A 23,046-nucleotide genomic window follows, 5' to 3' on the forward strand; every position below is an offset into this window, starting at 1 on the left:
AACTAATCGAACCGAGCAGTTTGGTTCGATTTTTAAAATCATGATTGAACATGATTTAAATTTTTTCTTTTTTATAACAATTATTTCAGATTTTTCGGCATCATCTGAAGCTTTTGAAAGGTTATTTTCATGAAGGTTATTTGCTGAACAAAAATTAATGAAGCTATTAAATATAATTTAAAATATTGATTAGCAAATACGACTGCACGCAAAAAATTAGCATTTTAATTAAGTTTAATTTTATAATATATTCAAACCATTAATTTTAGTGCAAGATAAACAGTATCCAAACTTATAAGTTATAATAGTGTAAAATAAAGGGAGGTAATGGGTGGGAGAAATCTTTCATGTTAATAAATAGATTTTTTTATTTATAATTTCGAAGAGAAATCCAATTTCTTGTTTGGTAGAGATCGTTGCTATCATTATTGTCTACCGGTTAAATTGAAATAATCTTGTGTTGGTTCATGCACTCAGCTGTAAAGAGAAATCCAATTTCAACTAGAAGCTTTAATTTTATGCTTATTTATTAAATTATAGATGCCAAATAACGTAAAGATAATAGAAGTCAACACGATAATCATACATTATAATCTCCAATTAGTTAAAGTGTAAAAGTTCAGCTTATATTATTTTCCCATAGTTCTTTAACACTTTAACCCAAAAAAAAAATACCGTTTCGAAAATTAAAGTCAAGCAGCCTGAAAAAAGACACCACAAGAATGCAAAAGCAAAGCAACCCTCTCAAGAGAGGTGTGACACATGTACAGATTTAAATGATAGTTATACACTTCTATTCATAAAAATTTGTATACAAAATTATAAAATTAAAAATGCCTACTTAAAAACCAATGCTCAAGGTCATTAACTGTAATGAATATTTTAACAGAACTTGACACCTGCATCAATTCAGTTTAAACCTTTATTACCAAAAATGCACAAAGACTATAAAGTAAGTAAACAAAATTCAAAATAATTAAAGAAACTTATTAAATTTAAAACAAATAAACATTAAATAAAGCATATTAAACGATCTTTAGCAAACATCTTCAGAATTTTTGTTTGCCAAAACCTACTAAGCGTTAAAAAATATAATCATAACCAAATAACCAAGTAATACAATCATATATTTGTTTATTTGCAATGGTGGGTATCCGTTGCCAAAAACATCCAAAATCAGAAACATAGCAGTAGAGACAAAAATCTTGCTAACCAAAACGAATAAATATTTTTTTTTTAAAAAAAATACATAAAGAATACCTTCAACATTTTTTCTCCTTCAAATTCTTTAACTAAAAAGAGTAGAATTGAAAGTGACTCTTGAATGCATGTCAGGCTTTAATTTGAAATTGCTAGTCATTTTGGTATGCTTATTATCACTTATTCTTTATAAAAAAAATTTCTAAACTATTAGTGGATAAACATAAACGAAAATATTATAAATAAAATGAAAACGGGTTACCCAATGAAACTCTAATTTTAATCCAAGAAATTCAAATTTTGGGACAAAACTTGCATAAACTTTTGTTTAAATTCGAAAAATTAAAAACTGTTATTTCAATCTCGACTGTAAAAAAAAACCTCCAATTTAATCTCAATTTTAAAAAATACTTTTTTACTTTAATATTTTTTTTCATTAATATCAAGAACTAAAGTGTAGGTTGAATTACTAGTTTACTACAAACTTTTAAAAAAATGGCATACTATAAAATACGAATTGACCTTGAAACTAAAATAATACTAAACCACCCCAACAAAAACACTCGAAACCCCCCACCTGGAAATTTTTAAAAAAGAAAACTAACCGACTGCATAATCAGAAAACCAACCATGTCATATCAACTAAAACATGAAAATAATTCCACCGCTACCTTTTAAATTTAACCAAAGTAAATAAACACATCTGGAAAGCCATCATCAAAAGTAACAAATAAAATTATCTGATATTTTGTGGATGCAGAGTGAGACAGAAATATGCGATATTAACCGGCACAAATTCCAAATCCTACTAACTGCCCTATTTAATCACGTCAAATTAGACCTATTTCAACGAGGTGCGAAGACACAAGTTACTGCTAGGAAAATTTTAGAAAAGGATTCTACGTAGTCTGATCGCAACAAGATAAAAACATATTTCGCGAACAAACAAATTACTAATTCGATATCATAAAAATAAAAAATACTACAATTGTTTTGGGGGGTGAGGGAGAATAAAACGCTTTAATCAAGCACGTTCTTATCCCAAGAAATCCAAATTCTGTGCCGATTCTATACTCAACTTGAAGCCGTTCGCCAAATAAACATAATAAATGAGGCAGGCATGAGTCAAGAGTGGTCAACAACTACAACATATTCTAAATTGTGCTTAGTTACTTGATATTTACACAGTAGGAAAATTCAAGGTGAAAATGATTAATTTTTTTTTTAAAAAAAAGAACTATTGAGCATTAGGTGTTACAGTAATGAATGCCTCTACAACATCTACTTTGGATTTCTATAGTTCTATTTCTCCCCACCTCAAGTTATCCTACTACCATCTCTATGTCAATCTTTGACCTATACTAGATGACCGTACTCAGAACATGTGATGGGTCGAGAGAAGAGGGAAAAAGGGTAAAAAGTTAATGTTGAATATAAGCTGTGAACATACCCTCATGACTGCCAGAACAGCTCAAAATCGTTGCTATACAAGGAACGGTCTTGAATTTCCAGATTGGCAACATGCCAATTAATGAGTTGAGACTGGAATAATTTACACAAAACCAATCCAGCTGGGAAAATCCACCATTCACTTTCATCCCTGCATCCCCCGACAGTTGAGAAATAAATAACCAGTCAGATTTTCCCAAATAAGCAGGCTCTTAATGTAGTTAAGAATACCCTTACATGATACTCCACGGCTGAATGCTCGGGTGTCTTTTACTGGAAGACGATTGAGAGTTGTAATGTATATATCCACAAAGAAATGCAACAACCTAGTGACAAATAACAAGATCCCCAGTTAAAACCAGAAAAATATAATCCATATTACTATATTCCACCCTGATAAATGGAAAGGTCCATCAGCCTGACAAATAAATAAATTGAAGGATCAAATATGGCAATCAGCTGAAATTCAATAGATAACTCACAACATTCATGAAGGATGTAAGATTCCACAGAGCATAAAGACGTGCAAGGCCTGCAGAACGCCTTGGTCCATGACTAAAGAGAGCATTAATTCCGACAGGAAATGGGAGAAGAATGCCGAAAGGTAATATAAACAACACAAGGAAGACATCCACCAAAGAAATTGAATACAACTGAAGCAAGGTAAGTAATACTAAACTAAAATCTCCTAGAAGCAGCATTGAGATTACTAAACCAACAAGATCCTGCAGTCAACACATAAAGGAAAAGGAAAAATAAAGAAATTAGTTATCAAATGATGCAAGCACAAGAATTGGCAATTTTGTTTACCACATCAGTACAAACTATCAATACAAGAGATACCTGATGCCCAACAGGTTTTGTATTCTGAAGTATAAAAGAGAGAAGATAAAAGATATCTCTCTTCTTGTCAAGCATCTGCAAATTGTTTACATCTAAAGCAGCTCCATGCATTTGTCGCCTCATATAATTATCCTCAATCCTTCCATCAGGGCTTAAATGAGCTCTGCTTATTGCAAGCCCCAAATGTTCCTTATTAACACTCTGGACCCTGGAAACCAAAAATTATATAAACTAACACATAAAAGGTAGAGAAATGCTAACACACTCTTTTGAACACACTCTGCTATTAACTGAAATTTATAAGAAATTACAAATTTTGGTGGGTCTCACTTCCCATTTAATAAATCTCTCTTGATTTTGTAGTTTTCAATAAATTTCAACCAATAATGGTGTGTTAGAAAGAGTGTTGTTAGCACTCCTCTAAAAAAGTATGAAGTCTCATACATCAAAAATCATATCACATTAATCAGAACATCACTTTTTTAAATTTTCTCATGAAGATATGACAACGTGGTAGCACTCCAAGAGTATAAAGGATTACCGTGATCTTTCCTCAGTTCTTAAAGCTCCGTCAGTACTTCCTCCAGTGGCTGGATAACCTTCCTCAAGAGCATAAACCATTAGCCCATAGTGGCAATAGCCACTACTTGTAGCATGAAACCAGGCAAGGTCAATGCGCACACCATGGACACTCAATGCAGGATTGGCATGAGTCTCAAGCCATCCGAGGACAGGTCGAAATGTTACTCTTAGTCGTCCACGCCGAACTAACCGCAGTTGTGCATTCAGCCCAGCAACCAATCTATACCAGGTTGTAGGTTGCACAGACTGCAAATAACATTAAAAGTATGCATATAATTAAATTCCATAAGAATGGAACAAAAAGTAAGGCATATGTCTAAAGTGCATCTGTGCATAAAATTAAGTTCCCCAAAATCGATAAACAAAACCTGACTCATGAGGCTGGTAAGGATATTATCATTGTGAAGGGTGAATGGAGCCATATAACTTCCATCACCTCCAAAAGGCAATGACATTGGGAACCTTTCATGCAATCGAGGAGGAAGGTCTATTCTCTTTTCATCCCCACCAAGAAAGAAGTCCACATATGCCAGCATCAAGTCAGAAGTTGCATTTACCTATTTTATTTTAGAACAAGATGAATGCAAATTAGAACAAGATCAAGAGCTGCACCTAAACCAACACAAGAAAATCAATTGAATGTCAAATATTTCAATGTTCACAGGTTCAACAAGTACAAGAACAAGTCAAACCTTGATCCCTTCATAGAGGGCCCGTGATCGGCAAGAACGAAGGCAAGCATGGTCATATTCTGATCGAACAAACTCACGTAAGCGTTGCAACTTCAATCTCCTGCGCCACTGTTGCCAGGACCATGCAAGTGGATAAGCAAGAACAGAAAGAACGCTATGTATTGCTCCCTCCCACCATTGATAAGCAGCTATAGCATTAATCTCATCCACAAATGTATTGAATTCACTCTCATAACTGCCATGTCAAGTGTTGGAAGATCTCCATCTCAATATCATAACCAAATAACATAACTAACAAATAAAAAAAACTGACATCCTCAAATTTCAACTATGGGATTTATAATGATCAACCAGAAAAATGTCTTTGCTTACACAACATCCTTTATTTGCTCTGAAGGTGTATGTGGCAGATGCCAGGGCTCACTGAAAGTATTAGGTCCCATAAAGTACATTCTGTGAACATGACTCTGGGACTCCTCGACTCTGTTTGTTTCCAACACCTATGCAGCATGTCATCATCATGCCATTAATAAAAAAATATTGCAAATAAAAAAACAAAATAAGGGGCATATTTATCTTAATTCAAAAATATCAGAATAAAAAAACAAAAGAGGAACCACATGATTTGAGAAAAACCTCATTGAGTGACTCTAGGAAAGGGAAGGAGTGGTCTATTTGAGAACCATGTTGGGTGGGTGCTGGGCCTGGTAACTCATCAACCCCAACAAATTTCATTCTTGCAACACTAAGCACCAGTGCCAACAAGATCAAGAGACCAATAAGGAAAAGACCAAATAGCCAAGGCCCACCAAATGTGTAAATTAACTCTTCAAGGGCTGTATAGCAGTCAGGCATAAGATATCTGTCTGAAGCACATTGGTAGGGACAAGGGGTTTCAGTAATACCACCTGCACAAAAGGAACAAGATGGCAAACTATGCATTGATGCACCAGATAATAAAAATACGATGGGATCTTGTAGAAAATACTATGAAGCAAGGGTGACCCATTATACTATGTACCCTCATGAATAAATAAAATAAATGAATGAGAGATTTACAAATCCTTCAGCTTCCACAATATAATACTTAGATGAGAATAAAAGTCCCTTGCATGCCTTTTTATGTAATCATCCATTAAATTATAAAATCTACCTCGGACTGAAATATAAACAGCACGATGAGGAAGCTCATTAACAGGACAACTGTGACAAAGTGATTTATCAGATCCAGTAACGTTTTTGTAAGTCCCAGCTGGACATTCCTGGAGGCAAGCAAGAAGTATAAAAGCTTATGAGTACAAAATCTGGAAGTACAAGCATCAATTAATCATCAAAAAATGGAAAGCAAGTAAGTAGCAAAAGAACATGAGACAAAGAGGGTAAACAAAGCTCCTATTAATTTGGTAAGCCTCTTCTAATCCAGTGTTGTCAAAGCAGTGGTCAGTCTAGGTGCAGAGGAAGGGTAGGATACAGTCAAGTGGCTCACCGGCACCAACATAGAGTAGCCTCACCAATTTTGATGTAGCCACATCAGAATACGTTCAGGCAAAGCATTGAACAAAAAACTTGCAACTGTGACATTGCAACAAAATAAAGTGTTTTCATCTTTTAAACACTACCAGCCAATGTGTAAGCAATCAAAAGGCACACTGGATTCTACTAAGGCAAGCTGAAGCTAAAAAATTAAAGGTCATTGTCAGTGTCAAAGACAGGAGGGGTAACAACTAACAAGCTCTAGGCTAAAACAGACTGCGGATGTGGGCTCTGTTCAAGCATTCCTCCCTCTCCTGTCTTCACATGACAATTGCAGTCCATTTTTTCCCCAGTCATCTGCAGTCAAACCCAGCACTCTCATCTTCTGCCAATACTTATTAGTTATTAGTAGCACATTTCAAGCTTCTAGGCTTGTATGAGATGGGACCAAGACTACTGTCAAGACACCGTTAAATCTATTTACTATCCTGGTAACATGTATGAGATGGGACCTTTTTCAATATTAACTAGTCATAGAGCTCTGCATTGCAAGGATAAAATTTCCCTTTTCCAGACTTATATAAAGCTTGAAGTATTTGTGCTTCATAGAAATATACTATATTTTTTGGCACAGTAGAAAAATTGAGAAAAGAGAAGACAAAATGCCCAACTAAAACAAGCAACACAGTCCGTTGGCTTGTTCAGCCCACAAAAGCTTTTAAAAACTGCATGAGTAAAATTCCACAAAGTAATAATTTGTATAAATTGTATGGAATGCTAAAGCTTTGTAAATAAAAAGAAGACTTCAAGGAATATTTTTCACCAAAATACAAAGGTTGTGTGATATCTGATGATGGGTGTAATGGAACAAAAAGGGATGTGATGGGACAGAATGGAATAAAATTTGACACATTAACATCCTTTCAAGTATAATCCCCACTCCCCACCCAAAAAAAAATAAAAATTGTAGTAAACTTTCCATGGATATACCAGTACATCACTGTCAGAAAAGTAATCAACATGCCGGACTTCATAAGCCAACCACCATATGGAGGCTGGAAAAAAATAATGCATAACCTAAATAGTGATGATGACCATTATGATAAAACAACTATTCCTCCACATACATTTATGATTTAACCATTGAAAGTAACAGATTTAGACAAACTACCAGGACACAGAATGAGGTCACACATCCACCAAATATGCAAATCCGAGATCAAAAGGCTAGCTAGAGCACATAACAGAATTGGGGGTAGTGGAAAGAAAAAATACCTCACAAAAGGTACCGTACAGCCCTTTGGGGCAAGCCTTCCCAGTTATAGTCCCATTTGCTCCAGAGCCACCCTGGCCCTTACCCTTTCCTCCCCTATAATAATCAAATAAAATTATAAAGTTCTGAAATTGCCATTATAACACGAACAAAAAGCAATGGCAGAAATGGAAATGAAGTAGAGAGCTACAATAGAATATTTCAACAGAAAAATTTGATAAATTCATACAAAAAAGAGAGGATATTTTAAAGTTTTCAGAAGTTAGGGACTGCAATCACCCCCTGAAGCTAAACATAGTTCCCCTCCAGCCCCAAGAGAAGCATGTAACATGTCCTCACGAGAGGAATCATTACCATTAGCATAGTATACAAGCTAAAAATCATTTTGGGATTAAAATAGGAATTAAATTATGATGCATTGAAAGTGTAAATATTTTTACTCTACCAACCTACAAGAAATACTCCTAGATATGATTTTAAAGCAATTATCAGTTAACAATCTAATCATACATGACAACTCATAATTGAACGACAGTGTAAAAACTCTTTACATTGTCAGTGTATTCTAATTAAAATCATGAAAAATACAAGCTAAAAGTTATAAGTTTATAACACCAAAGCAAACAATTATAATTACAACCCCCACACTCAAGAAAAAGAAATGCATTGGCCTAAAAGGTTAACAGAAAAAGTTTGCTACAGATTCACAGACCTCCAAACATTTCAGGATCTGAAATGAGTGATGACCACTGGTAATGTCCTTCTATGCTAGAGCAGTCTTTTAGGGTCCAGTTTAAAGGGTTTGACTATAGTAGAAAGGCCAAAAGTGCTAACATGGCCATTATCAGGTGCATCTGGCTGCAACAGGGCGCACAAATCTTTAAGGGTGTTTTGTTGCCCTTAAATTTTGGTCTAGGATAGGGTTATGTTCATACTGTCTCTCATGTGTTCTTCCCAAGGCTGTTTTAAGGAGCATCCATCTCTTATAATGAAAGGTATTGGGCAGCCTTGCTGCTTCCAAGGTTTCCTTTATTTATATTTGCTTCTTTTTTTAATTTTTAAACCTTTTCCAGCTCCTGAGGATGCCTATCCTTGTTCCAGATGAGCTTATCTCTTTAATCATACTTCAATTTCTAACATAAAACAAAAAACATAGTTAACTCATAACTGCCTTCTCATAATAAAATTCTTCTTCTGCAAGGCTGCCTATCTAAGAAGCTGTTTCCATGATGATAGGGAAGGAAAAGAATAAAAATAAACTCCTTTGGAGATACAAAGAAAGGATAGATATAAAATAAAAAACGATATTATAAAATAACAAATTCTTCTTGCACACTTAATTGAAGCCTATTATGCAAAATCAGAATAAAAAAATATTGTAGAATTGCAGCAAAAGCTTGCAATAGACATACCAGATCTGAATGTCTCCTTCCACGCTAGCAATTGGCAGATAAACATCACCAGTGGGAATGTCGGACCAATGAAAATGAATTCTTCCACCACCTCCACCACCACTTCCATTAGAACTGCTATATCCTCCCATACTAGAAAGCACAGCTGATTGCCCAATATTGAGCATATGTAGAAACATTAGTATAGTGCCACCAGATCCACCCCCAGGACCTCCAGTAAAATTGTCAAAAATTGCAAATTTTTCATTTCTGATTTGCGGTTCAAAATTCCCTCCATCAGCATTTACGGAACCTTGAATGGACAAACTCGACAAAGGATGTTCTAATGATCCAACAACTGTTTAACAGAAAATACAACACAAGAATATGAATCAAAAAAGAGATCTTGTGGCAATGAACATTTTCCATTATCCATAAAGAAACATTAACTGACCCAAACATAAACTTAGGCTTACCTATGATACCACCCCCAGCTGTGGAACCAGTAGAGTTGCCAATTCCACTTCCACTACCAAGTTCACAGGGCAGGGTTGCATTCCCATATGAACGGCCACCTTCAACATGATTATCATTATAAAATGCATCACCACCAGTACCACCATGCCCACCACCACTGCCAATACCATTAGTTAGAGTATTTCCACGGCCCAAACCACCAGTACAGCCTGCAATTTTTTTTTACACAATCAATATAGGAACTGCAGCTATTTGAATCAAAAAGTGACAACAACCTCACACACAACAAAGAAGCATACCCATTCCAGAGGCAGATATTGTTCCAGAAGATTCAACACTTATGGTCCTCGCCCTGTGGAAATGAACGACAGAACCTTTTATAAGGCCTTCAACAAGGATGTCCTCGACTCTGCAGATCTAGAAAGGCAACATACAGAAATTCAAGTTTCAACTATTAGAAGGGCGGATATTAGTAAAACTAAAGGTACCACACCGCCAATACTTTACAAAGTACCTGAAGTGTGAATGACAAGGATGAGTTCACATTGCAATCTTCAGGGGGATGAAGTAATTCATAGGGGCAATCTTCATTGTTACAGTAAAGCTTTGGAGTACTGTCAATCATAAAAGTATGGAAATTTAGCAGAACTAGAAATAAAAGCATATAATAAGAAATCAACTCAATGATTTGACAGCATCCAAACATACACATCATCAGTTGTTGCATTCTCCAGTGGACCACGCAAAACAGATCCAGGCCCAACCTATGGAAAATGTCAAAAACAAACTCAAGTTGTAGAGGTAAGACCAAATAACGCTCAACCAAAACACAAGCACATACATATCACCACTTGCTATTGTCAAAAACAACCAAGTTACCACAATGTTTTCATTTAAAAAGATGGAATTAACAAGAAACAGACCCAAAGTGCGGAGACAACCAAGAACATAAGAAGGGTGCAACTAAGCCACCAAAAGAATGGCACAACAGACAAGAACAGTCTATTGTACCTAAAGCCCAAGATCCTAACAAGATGTAAAAGAGAGCCACTACCCATGCTCAGTAGTCATTATCATATTTTCCTCAAACAGTTTCTGTTTTCATCATTTTTTGAGCATAGACAGACACAAAGAACCAGTTTCTTTGGATTGGCTTTAGAAATTTTGGAAGGCATAACAGGGATAAAAATTTGTAGATATGAGCCTTATATGCATTGCTTTAGGATATTTGGTTGGAGCAAAATGGTTCAATTTTAGGAGTCCTCATTGGCTTTAGATCTGCACATAATAGGATTGTCTCCATACCATCTCTTTGATATTCAGCTCAAGGTTAGGTTTGTCTGATAAATGCTAACTAAAGAGCTATACTATATCACAACTTTTTGGTTCAAATGAATAAGTTTTGACAAGAAGGAAAACTTTTTTGTATCATTTCATTATACTAATACTAACCAAAAGGTATTAACAAATAACAACTGAGTATTATTAGGATATACAATACCGTACTAGATTGTTTTCTATTTAAAAAAAAATGAACAGCACACAACTAAATACATAAAAATGTCCTACAGTTAACAAGTAAAAAAAAAGAAACATATTACAAATTAATATGAAAAGATTGGTGGAAAAAAAGTTAATCTAATGAAAAACAAATGAGATCTCCTAATTCATTAATCTAGACAAAATCAGATGGGGGAAATCAAGTTTAAAAGACTATACAAAATTACATAGATTGGTGGTGAAAATAAAACAATGGCTCACATGAATACTATAAAATAGGGATAAAACCAAACGCTGTGCTTCAATCCAATCTCCTGGTCCTGATAAATTAAGCAGACCTTGTCCATGAACTCCAAGGTTTGCATTAGAATGTATCACAGAAGCCCCCTGTTAATGAAACCTGACGAGTCAAATGTGAAGATAACACATGAAATAATATTGTCCAGTCAAGGAGTTGTTAAATACCCTGAGAACAATCAAATTACTAGCCTCCAGTAAAGAAGTTGCCACAGTTACATCTTCCCCACCATCTATGAGCATTTTTGAGTTCCACATCAAGAACATTTTTACAGACATGCGTAGAGCTCCATATACCTTTTTTATAAAATTTCAAGAGTAAAGCATCAGAAAATGACATTGTACAGTGACTATTAGCGGTATAAAAGAATTAGTGCAGCCTATGTACGATATGCTATTTTATGTTTACTAGTTCTACAGCACAATTCAAAGATGCAATAGATACTGGAACTAGAAGTCAACAATGTATCTCAAGAAACAAGATCTACTAATTAAACACTCATAGATTCCAACTACCTTCATCACAGAATCACTCATCAACAATTCTTCAGCCAATAACTCAAACTCTGATGTAGCATAGTGTCGTAGCCCAAAGCTCAACACCCCACCCTGCAAGATACTTATTTGTCCTTGTACCTATATAATGAATAAAAAGAAAAGACAGTTGAACAAAAGCCCTGACATGCTAAACATTTTTTTTTCAAAACAGATTAAAATTAAAAGAGAACATGGAGCACAATATGAAGGGAAGACAGGGAGGAAACTTAACATTTTTTTAAGGATGAAAGAATTCATTAGAATGGAAAGCAAATATAGACAGAAAACCTTTTATCAAAAATAATACAGAGACAGGGGCATCCTCTAAGAAGCAGCCAACCCAGAATACTAGCAGGGAGCCAACATCTTATTACGCTGCATATCTAATCAAGACATCACCCCTCCCCTCAAATACATTTAGAGTTTCAAAAAAAGATTTGTATATAAAGGCATATGAAAACAAACACATCAAGAAGTTATTTTATTTGGTTCTTTGTTGCTTTAATCTTCAACAATTTTGTCAGTGGGAGTTACTAAATATGGCTCAGCAGTTAATTAAAAACATCCAAAGTCCAAATCTACAGCTGCAGAGTTGCCTTTCAGTACTTGGCTTTCTTTGAGGGAGGCAACTTTGGCAAGAACGATCATGACAACATAAAATACTAAAACCTAAGCATCATTCAGTACATTGAATAAAAGAGGGGAGATCAGGATTTAACAGGTACATACATAGCAGGTCAAACTGGGTAGAAATAGAACAGTAAATTATCTTTTCAAAAGCGTTCCTGGTTCAATCAGATGATTTTGAGTTTCATTAGAGGAACTCAAAAGTGTTCACATGCTCATCTTGAGTTTACTAATGAATTTCAAAATTGATATAAAAAAAAACTTGAGAACAGAAGCGAAAAGAAGAGAAAAAAGAGTTGATTAACAGAAAATCAGCATGGAGATTATGCAACTAATTTATATATCTTCATTTGACGAACCTGTACACGGCTCCAAAGCAATGGAACTGTGGCCCTAGCCTTATTTCGAACATAAACATTAGTCCAAAGGGGTTGATTTGGAAATTCCAATAGAAGCGTCTCTGTATCAGTTGTCATGTTATAATTATCAACTATAAGGCTTCGAGGGACTGCATCATAAAGAGTCCCAGCAGCACCTGCATTTTCAGGACAGCCAAGGCTCTTACCACCTGAAATAAGAAATCAATTGTGCACTGCAATCAGCATAACTGATGGTAAGTTTGGAGTCCCAACAATACAACAATAAAGTCATATGAGAATTTGAAGCCATCTAACTGTAGGCCAAAGAGTATGGACTCATTAAATTAATAAATGACCTCTTGCCCTACCTACCACAGTTGTCCAAAAATTTGTATTCAGGTTGATGAATAGCCTATATTGTAGAACATCAAATCCTATTTGCCAACTCAAGTGCAACTTAATTCTAGAGAGCAACCTAAGTTTTAGTGCAAAATGCTGAAAAAAGTTAGCAGTTGATTTCTAAGCATTTGCCTTATCAACCATTAACAAATTAATGACAGAGAGTGTCATTCAACTGCAATCAAGCGCTCCCTACATTCCCTGCAAAGTATATTTAGAAACAACTAGCCGGTGCACAAACCAAAATTCCTCACCATGCACATATATTTTGGGCTCATCATGCCTACTGAACACATCAACTGAAACCCTGCCACCTCCACCACCAGCAAAACCATTACCTCCACAAGCACTTATAATCCCATTGCCAGTCCTGCTCTTGAAGAAAAAACAGATCAATGAAACAGCATAAAAACTAGATTCATGAAATATACATCACGTTTCAATTGCAATCAAGCACGAGAGTAATTTTTAACATTCCATTATTGGCAATTAGCTGTACGCATCAAGGCATATGAACACAGGGATTAGGGAGAAAAGACCCTTCCACTGTATATTTTATATTTTAAAGTTTAAACATATACATTCATCAGCTGACTATTGGTCGTAAGCTTCAGTTAGTTACCTACAAAATACAAGTGATAGTTGGGAATTTGAACATGTACCATCTCATTCATTGTGATAATGATACATAGACAACCACATCCCAAATGCAACAACATGGATAGACATAAACAGTTGCTAACAAAGAACCTGTGATACAAGATTCCAAATAAAAGAAATGTAGTATCTAGTAACTCGTCACAATATCAGTCATGTACCTTGTATAAAAGTTAACGAAATATGCCTCGATCATAAGTGTCGATTTAAATAATGAATATAAATACTTGGAAGAGACTAGAGGGAGAATGAAGATTCCAAGATGACAACCGAAAGTAGTTCTGATTCAACAAGAGTTATGCTTATGTTAACCAAAAAAGGACAGAAATAAATATATAGACGGAAACTATTACATTCTATAAGCCTTGATGTAGATGCTGCCTCCAGAGCCACCTCCACCTTTGGTCCCTCCATCAGCCCCATCGGCCAAAACAGTTGCATTCATCTCAACAATTTGATGAACAACCATCCTCACAAGGCCCCCTCCCAACCCCCCATAGTCACTCTCCTTACTTGTCGACCCTCCACGGCTCCCAAAACTATAAGGTTTCTGCAGCGACGCCCAGGAATACGCATCCCCTCCCCAAACATCCTCCGGGAGCTTCGTCGTGTCGACGAGACAGCTGGCACCCCTCCCGCCGTGCCCTCCGCCACCTCCCTCAACCCCCTGCGGTGTCCCACTCGTCTGCGGCGGAGGATCCCCCGCCATCCCCGTCGTGTTCACCACCGACTCGTTCCCAAAAACAGCATTCTCCGCCTCGAACTCAAAGGCTCCGGTCACAATCGACGAGTTGCTACCTAAACTAAAATTACCAGTGACGTTAACCGTTACCATGCACCCTGGAATCTCGCAGTGGAACCGTACCCCAGGGAGGATGTTAAAATTGCCCTTCCCTGCTATGTACACGTCGCGGGTGAGGTTCACGTCGTTCACGATCTTGCACGTCGTGTCCAGAGTCCCCACCCCGCCGAGATCGTCCACGCACGACACCGACGGCGGGTGAGGTGGCGGCGGCGGCGGAGCCGGCGGGGAGTAGTCCTGGTGGAAGAGGTTCCAATCCAAATCGGTCACCGAGAGCTCGCGCTCCGACTCCGATTCGTCACTCGCGAACACCACGACGGCGACGACGAAGATGGCGAGGAATCGGAGGCGCCGGAAACGAAATCTAGCCATTCACCGGCGGCGATAGAACTCATCACATTGAAGGAACTGAGATTCGGATTTGCGAAAGTGGAATTTGATTCAGACACCAATGCAATGAGTCACCATCAATAGAAAGTATAGAAGAAAAATAATACTAATAGACCAAACAAAAACCCTAGTATCTGTGTATCTCTCTGCGTTCGTGCGGAAATTCAATTCAATCTCACTGAAAACCCTAGAAATCTATCGGAGACGCGCGGAGAGAAAGATCGAAGCGAATTGGAGAGAAGAAGAACCACAATGGTGAAGAGCGAGCTTTATTTAATTCTCGTGGTAAAGGAGAGGGGGTGTTACAGTACGGTGCGGTTCATGTGAACCCCAGTGTTTTTTATCAATGATCTTTATTTTCTCGAATCTGATTGGGGAGTGTTGGGGACTATAGTGGACGTTAGCGTGGGGGATTTTACCTCGGTTTACCGAACCTCACGCCGCTTTAAAGGAGCGTCCGAGACACACCCCGATTTAAGAAAATAATTAACGGACGAAACCATGCAGTGAAGAGGCATAAGTTACTAGTCGCGTTGAGAACACGCGCGGGAGCTGGCGCGTGGGTAACGTCGCGAGGAGAGAGGGGAGAGCGACGGCGCCACCGTGGAGTGGAGGACGAATGAGGTTGTGCCAGCGGAAGGGGGATTGTTTTGCGGGGGGGTTGGTTTTAGCTAGCACGCACGCACGCATCACTTGAAAATTATATATTATTGGTGAGAGATGGTTTTATTGAAAAATAAAATAAAATGCACACGCGTATGCATTTGGATGTGCCAAGACACTGCAGAAGAAGCTTGCTCAGCCAGCCGCTACAATTTTGCTCTTACATGTTTTGTATGGATTGGCATGCTGTACGAATATGGGAACAATTTTTTGGTAACGTGTTTGTGTGTTGAAACACCATTTTAAGATAGATATATTTTTGTTTATTTGTAACATGGTACTAATATAATGGTAATATTTTTTTTATTTCCCACATATCTCGTCTTTCCACGTAAATAATTTGTTCAATGACGAAAATAATTTGATCGATCTACTATTCAACACTAAATATAAACATTTTTTTTAAATAAAGATTCAAATCTTATTCATCACGTTCTGAAATATTAATCAATTTCGTTAAACCTAAGTAATATGACAATATTATAATTTAATCTTCTTATAATATAATATATAATAATGATAACAACAATTTACTTATATAGAATAAAGCTTTAATATAATTTTGATTCTTGTTCAATTTGTAATTTTTTGTTTTACAATAGAGAAATTTCATATTTGGTATTTTTATTTTAGAAAATTTAAAATTTTGATCAAATTTTTATTTTTTTACATTTTGTTTCTTTTATTTTAATTCAATTAAACATTGGATTTAACCTATTCATTTAAGGTATGATTAATAAATGATTTAATTAATTAAAATACAAAATAAATGTATGAAAAATGGAGAATTGAACCAAAATTACAGATCTTTTCTTCATGGGTAATGATTAAAGAGTGCATGTAAAGATAAATATTACAAAAAGGAGATTGATTGAAATGTGATTTAAAATTTTTTGCAAGCCTTTTTTTCAAAACAAAACTATTGTGTGAAGAGTTCAAAGCAAGAAAACAAGGTTGTTTTCATAGATAAATGAAGTGAAAAGATACTCAACAAATATAGCAAAGACGAAATCAAATTCAAATGTTTAATTTCTATAAATAAAAAAAAAAGCCATTAACATATGTTATTTTTACTTAAATATATTTAAGATCTTTAATAAATGATCAATTTTTATTTTAAAACTTTAATAAGTTTTTTAATTACATTGAATTCTTGGTATATTAAAATTATTAGTAGATATTTCTCGATGTAGTCAAGTAACATCAGTAAAATATTTGGTTTTTTTTTTACTAAAACATATTTATATAATTTCATTCGTCACAAATTATTCAATAAAGAAATCACATGATAGCAAGTATAAGGACTAGACAGAGATAGTGCACCCTAATATATTTGTCTCTTAGCAAATTCAATATCAAGTGATGGATTATAGACTAAAAAACTCATGCACTCATAAACTAGTTGTCCGAACTCAGATTTATCCCTGGCTGAACCCTTGGTTTTATATCCACTACACTTTTACAATCAATTTCAAAAGTTACATGGTTGAGGCCCAAGGAATTCACGAGCTTGACGACTCCCTCCTGAGCTGCCAATCAGCGAAATATTTGTAAAAACACATTATATTCAAACATTTTTTTTTTTACTATAAGTCTATAAAGTTTTTGCTCCAATATCAAGTTATCTTAATGTGTTGTCACGTGCAAAAAGAATTATTATTTTATGTCTACCATTGTTATTTGTTGGAACTTAAAACGGTTAGTAGTGTGGGACAAACCCGAAAGGCGCACCCAATTAATCGATAGCATAAGCAGCCAGGGCAGAAAAATATTTTTGTGAAAAAGTAAGCACAAAAATACTAATAATTTAAATAAAACTGCGACCACTTAGGAGTTACGGGTCAAGTGTTTCTGTCTAAATGGAGTATTCTAGGTTTCTAGAACGAAGATGGAAAATGGGAAGGAGGAAAAATGTAAGTTAGGGGATTGTGATTTGGCAGAAATTTCCACCTGCTTAGACTTTAGGTGTAAAAACTTTATTCCACATCATCGTAAATCTTAATCAACAAAACCTGCAGTGACCCACGTGTCTACTTTTTACACGATCCAGATCAAGGTACCACCGTTGTGAGATCCACAAAATATAGTTAGATCGAACTGTAGAAAATCCTTAATGGGCCTTGCAACGAATGCATAGACTCTAAGAATAAATCAAGATAAGATGACCATGTATCAAATCATACAAAATGTGAAATTTGTTAATTAAGGATATGTATAAATATAAAATAAATAAATACATAGATACAAAAACAATTAAAGAGAATGGTTTAAGAATGGGAGGGTCAGAGTCAAGGAGTTGAACCTAAAGCTGAAAGTCATTGAAGGGGTGCTTCTGGTTATAGTCCCTTGTCCCATTCAAGCACTTGATTTCTAGTACATAAGAACTATATGCATCTTTTAAATTTTAACTACTTAAACCGTTTCCTACGATTTGATTCTACTTGATTCCCTTTCCAGGCACCAAATCAAACCAATACCTCACCTTTTTTTATAGCTTTTTTCTTCAACCCAACTTCGTGGCTTCAATGATGGATTCAGAAAGAGCACTGACCCAGGTTCAGGAAATAGAGCAAGAAGGTGGTGTCGGTGGAGGGACCAACAAGAAGATGGAGGTAAAAAATGAAACCAATAAGAAGAAGAGGAGTTCTTATTTCCCCAAGTTTGGTTGTTTCAGAATCGAACATGATGCTTCTGGGAGAGGTTTTGATATTGAGGTTGCTGATGAATCTGGTCAGCGTCCCACCCCTACCCACTTGATCATAATGGTTAATGGCCTTGTAGGCAGGTTTGTCCAACTGCTCTTACTTTTAACTTTTTACCATTTATGGTTTTTTGGTAGTTTTTTTTTTAAACTGTAATGACACAATGATTAAGGATATGTTTGGATCAAAGTTGAAAAAAATATATTTTTGAACTCTCCCAACTGAAATCCAAACATAAGCTTGATGATTTGCCTCTACTCTTTGAGCAAAATTTTGTACCAAAACATATATGACACTAAGTTGTGTGATTCTGCTTAATCAATCTTTTTTGTTGAGTAATGTAGCCATACCTTTTTACTGCAGCGCACAGAATTGGAAATTTGCTGCAAAGCAGTTTCTGAAACGGTATCCAAAAGATACTATTGTACATTGTAAGTACGCACAAACACAGCTCTGGTTGCTTCCTTTTGTGTCTGTTGTGTTCTTTGACTATTTAAGCAGTATCATCGTATTAATGTGTGGTACATCATTGAAACAGTGCATCGTTGATGAGAGATTTTCTGTTTTTTATTAAGAGTTTGATTTCAATGTACCATATGTACCACCATTGTCAACCAATTAGAAATCGTGGTATCCGTCAAATTAGATTTTACACTGTCAAAGATTTTATCCAATCAAATCATGGGGTAAAACATTTTATGCAGTCAATTGTCAACTAATTAGAAATCATAGAGTGTGATTTTTCCATAGATGTTTCTATCATGAAGTAACCACATATATATAGGAGACAATGACTGCCAGTTGAAGTTTATCATGAATGTCGGTGAAAATTGTTTCTCAACTCTTGAGACTCATTTGTGCGGTTGCAAACTAGAAGCAACCTTCATCCCCAGCTCTTATTTAAATGAGCTTAAAAAGTTATGCGGTTTCAATTATCTTCATTCTAAATTTCTATTCTCTATTACATTCTTCAAAGCAAAATTGGCTTCCACCATTTAATGGAATGCATCACCATTGTGAAATGCAGGCAGTGAACGCAATTCTTCCATGTTGACATTTGATGGTGTTGATGTAATGGGAGATAGACTAGCAGAGGAGGTGTGTTATGGCTTTGACTTTTAACTTGTTCTTTTTTGTAACCACTGTAATTAGGATCTTTGAAGTGATTATGAGACTAATCCTAAGTCTAAAACTTAGTCATACTTTAATTTTAGCCTTTGTTAGATACTAATCTTTTGGCTCTTAAGATGTTCAATTGACTTCAACTCTGTAGCATCAAATCCAGAAAAATAAAGGATACTTGTTTTCTTCTTCTTTTTTCCCAGGTTATATCAGTTATAAAACGTCACCCAAGTGTTCAGAAAATTTCATTTGTAGGTCACTCTTTAGGTGGCTTGGTGGCAAGATATGCAATAGCCAAGCTTTATGGGAGAGACATTTCTATGGAACTTTCTCAGGGGAATGGACATTGTGAAAGTCAGGTTTCAGATCAAGAATGCCATGATAGAAAATATGAAGGAAAAATTGCAGGACTAGAGCCCATAAATTTCATTACCTCTGCAACGCCACACCTTGGTTCTAGAGGGCATAAACAGGTCATTTTTTATGTAGCTTTTAGCCTTTAATATATTCTGTTTATGACTTTATGGGTTCTCTAATGCGACTTTACTGCAAATTATGTAATTTGAATGCGTGCAATACCATTGTGTAATACTACTAATACATATAAGTGCCTTACTAATATGTGTTGATAATGACTTCATGTCATGACATGGTTTTTGGAATTATGCATACTTCAGGTTCCTATGTTTTGTGGATTTTACTCTCTAGAGAAAGCAGTATCTCGTGTTGCAGGAGTTTTTGGTAAAACGGGAAAACATCTTTTTTTAACTGATAGTGACAATGGAAAACCCCCTCTTCTTCTTCAGATGGTTCGTGATTCCGAAGATATTAAATTCCTGTAAGATTTATGGTTTGGTTTTTATGACTCGCTTATGACTTTTCTGAGTCATGAACAAGTGATAATCTACACCTCTTTCTCTGTAGGTCTGCTTTACGCTCCTTCAAACACCGTGTTGCCTATGCAAATGTTCGTTATGACCGTATCCTTGTCTTTTAGTCGATAAATTTGAAGTCCTAATAATAGGATCTGTCAATTTAATTCTTGATTTTGACAATTAAATTATCTTAAGTACTATTGAATTGACTGATTTAAAATAGACTGACGATAGGAGGGACCATATTAATTAACGGTGATTTATATATTTTGTTTTGTAATATTAAGGATAAGGATTAAATTGACCTGAATTAATGTTTTACTACACAATTTAGCGTCACGGTTAATGCTTTCATGAACAACTTGACTCTTTAAATAGAACTTGTTGGATGGAGTACGTCATCTATCAGGCGTAGAAAGGAGCTCCCTAAGGTAATTATCAAGCTTCTGCAATATAATATATACTACAATTTATGTAAATTGCGTCTTTGTCTAACTTGTTTTTTATTCAGCGCCGGCATCTTTCAAGACATGAGAAGTACCCGCATATTGTAAATGTAGAAACAGAAAAATCTACTTCTGTTGTTGCTGATGAAGTTCATGATGAATCCAGAGTGAGTAGTGGATCCAGTAAACTTGACTTTGAAGGTATTTAACGTTTTTTTTAACTGATGACCTTTATCTTTGTATATCAGCTGATAAGTAAAATATTTTTGGCATACCTAATATGATAACACGACAAGACTTTCTGTTATGGCCTGAGGTGGCTAGTTTTTGGCTGAAGCTCAAAAGATGAGCATAATTGTAGACCTTTGTGGATTCAGATGGCCCATGAAAGGGAAAATGAAAAAAATAAAACCAAAGTTGATGTCATTTGAAGATTGTTTAAAGAAAAAAATGCATAGGCTATGTTTAAGTTAAATAATTTGTATCATACTGGGTATTTGGTGGAGTGACATCTTGACACTAATTGTCTTTCTTTCTGGACGGGGCAGTTAGACATGAGAAACATTTTTTTGACAAGCGAATCAGATCTAGATATGCTATATACACCATGATGCTGTTAAAAGGGGGAGATTCCAAAGAAAAAGAATTTGTGCTTGCATGAGCTAAAAGATTACGGATACCTTTAACTGCTTAGTGCTTTAATGAGAGCTGGGATTTGGGAAAAATTATTAGGTGGTTCAAGACTATCATAATCCTCGTTAATTTATACAAGACATATAATCAAGTGGTATTAATTTTTTCTTGTAAATTAAGAAACTTAAGTATGTTTTAGGTAGGGATTGATCGAGACTGTACATGGTGATCCAATAATTTCTTGTAATTTTGTGTCTATGGTAAGATAAAAGTGATGACTGCGAGGGTATACTGGACCATCCTACTTGTTTGGAAAATCTGTATGTATAGGTACTTATATCCACTGAGAATGTCCTCTAACGGTTAAGATCCTTGAGAACCAAACTGGATGTTGTTTTTGCAATTTAAATACATGTTTCTGCAAATTCGGATTGAACATAAAGAATTGATGCTTTATATTTTGGATCATTACTAAAATATGTACAAATTAATGACACTTGTAGAGGAAATGATCAGAAGCTTAACAACAATGAGCTGGGACCGAATAGATGTCAGCTTCAGTGGTAGTATGCAGAAAATTCTCGCACATAGCACCATTCAGGCAAGTTTCTACTTCCTGAAATACATTATGTAGGAATATGATGGGGTCTTCAATGTCACACATTTTATGTTTTGAAAATCTATAGTTATAGCATGATGGCATATTATCACTTATTTTAAGTCTTAACAAAGTATTCTGTATTCTGTATGCTTGAAATTTGTTTTATATCCAGGTGAAAACTTATCGTATCAATTCCGATGGAGCAGACGTGATTCAACATATGATTGACAATTTTCAGATATAAAATTTTCCCATGTTGCCAGCTTCCAATAGACAGGGCAATGTCTTTATTTTTTTAGACGGATTCGTCACTAAGAAGGCTTAGAGAACAATAGAAAAGGGAACCATCAAATTATGAAAGGATAAAAGGAGGCGTATAATTGTACCCTAAGGAGAATGGTCCCATTTAAAATTGGTTGTAGTTGTAGATGAGATATGTATAGGAATCTTAAGATATGATATTGACGATTTGAATAAGATATCTATCTAATACCTAGGATATTTTTTTCTTATTCATATACCTAGGATATCTTTACGAAAAATTGTTTCGTACGAAACAGCATTTTCCAAAAATATTTATACCTAAATTTTCTTCCTATTAATTTACGTAATAAATTTTATTAAAATAGTTTTTCATTGAGTTTTCTTTTATCACCGTAAATTTATAAAACTATTATTAACATAATAGTTACTCTCAATTATAAATTTTATATCAAATATTGCTATAGTTATTAATAATTATGTACATGTATAATGTACTAAATGGACGCAACCAGAAAAAAAATGATAGGGAGGGCGGAAATTTTTTGCATGATAAATTTTATTTTATAAAATTAAGAATGAACGAGAAGTTTTTAAAATTTCATATGAAGACTAACCTAAGAATTTAGCAATGAAGCGTGCAAATATATATATCTTTTATTTTATCAAAATAAAATATTTCAATTATAAATTATTTTAAATTTGAAAATACAAAAATTATAACAAAAGACCCTTATTAAAAGATAAAGTACGTGAGCATGAATTAATACTAAATTATGGAGATTGCTTTATGGT

The 23,046-nt window shown here is 35.2% G+C and overlaps 2 protein-coding genes across 4 annotated transcripts; one reads left to right on the forward strand and one right to left on the reverse strand.

Annotated features, from left to right (window-relative positions):
- Positions 1–723: 723 nt before the first annotated feature.
- Positions 724–15,196, reverse strand: LOC114415184. 2 transcript variants are annotated; one of them, XM_028379774.1, is made up of 23 exons: positions 14,110–15,196; positions 13,354–13,469; positions 12,701–12,909; positions 11,694–11,813; positions 11,346–11,474; positions 11,142–11,267; positions 10,089–10,144; positions 9,895–9,994; positions 9,680–9,797; positions 9,380–9,589; positions 8,925–9,261; positions 7,515–7,608; positions 5,920–6,028; positions 5,403–5,674; positions 5,139–5,266; positions 4,767–5,001; positions 4,443–4,631; positions 4,034–4,320; positions 3,493–3,700; positions 3,132–3,374; positions 2,887–2,975; positions 2,651–2,800; positions 724–899 (listed from the first exon to the last, which is right to left on the reverse strand). In XM_028379774.1, exons 1-22 carry the CDS (start codon positions 14,928–14,930, stop codon positions 2,653–2,655), a joined length of 4,344 nt encoding a protein of 1,447 aa, XP_028235575.1. In that variant the 5' UTR covers positions 14,931–15,196; the 3' UTR covers positions 724–899; positions 2,651–2,652. The 2 variants fall into 2 exon arrangements, with proteins under 2 accessions (XP_028235575.1, XP_028235574.1); XM_028379773.1 differs by lacking the exon at positions 724–899 and having other exon boundaries at positions 2,168–2,800.
- Positions 15,197–17,848: 2,652 nt separating this feature from the next.
- On the forward strand, positions 17,849–22,506 carry LOC114415185. 2 transcript variants are annotated; one of them, XM_028379775.1, is made up of 11 exons: positions 17,849–17,984; positions 18,069–18,396; positions 18,677–18,744; positions 19,341–19,411; positions 19,639–19,908; positions 20,113–20,273; positions 20,360–20,415; positions 20,689–20,741; positions 20,822–20,957; positions 21,893–21,990; positions 22,163–22,506. In XM_028379775.1, the coding sequence occupies exons 2-11, from the start codon at positions 18,137–18,139 to the stop codon at positions 22,232–22,234; spliced, it is 1,245 nt and encodes a 414-aa protein (XP_028235576.1). In that variant the 5' UTR covers positions 17,849–17,984; positions 18,069–18,136; the 3' UTR covers positions 22,235–22,506. The 2 variants fall into 2 exon arrangements, with proteins under 2 accessions (XP_028235576.1, XP_028235577.1); XM_028379776.1 differs by having other exon boundaries at positions 17,891–17,946.
- The last annotated feature ends 540 nt before the right edge of the window (positions 22,507–23,046 follow it).

This window comes from Glycine soja, chromosome 6 (assembly GCF_004193775.1).
Source record: "Glycine soja cultivar W05 chromosome 6, ASM419377v2, whole genome shotgun sequence".
Classification (NCBI taxonomy): domain Eukaryota; kingdom Viridiplantae; phylum Streptophyta; class Magnoliopsida; order Fabales; family Fabaceae; genus Glycine; species Glycine soja.

Coding starts and splice junctions, on each gene's coding strand:
- LOC114415185 (XM_028379775.1), top strand. CDS start 18,137: ATGATGGATTCAGAAAGAGCACTGACCCAGGTTCAGGAAATAGAGCAA. Junction 18,397..18,676: donor GTTAATGGCCTTGTAGGCAG/GTTTGTCCAACT, acceptor TTTTTACTGCAG/CGCACAGAATTGGAAATTTG. Junction 21,991..22,162: donor TCGCACATAGCACCATTCAG/GCAAGTTTCTAC, acceptor TTTTATATCCAG/GTGAAAACTTATCGTATCAA.
- LOC114415184 (XM_028379774.1), bottom strand. CDS start 14,930: ATGGCTAGATTTCGTTTCCGGCGCCTCCGATTCCTCGCCATCTTCGTC. Junction 2,976..3,131: donor TTACATCCTTCATGAATGTT/GTGAGTTATCTA, acceptor ATTTGTCACTAG/GTTGTTGCATTTCTTTGTGG. Junction 2,801..2,886: donor ATTCAGCCGTGGAGTATCAT/GTAAGGGTATTC, acceptor CGGGGGATGCAG/GGATGAAAGTGAATGGTGGA.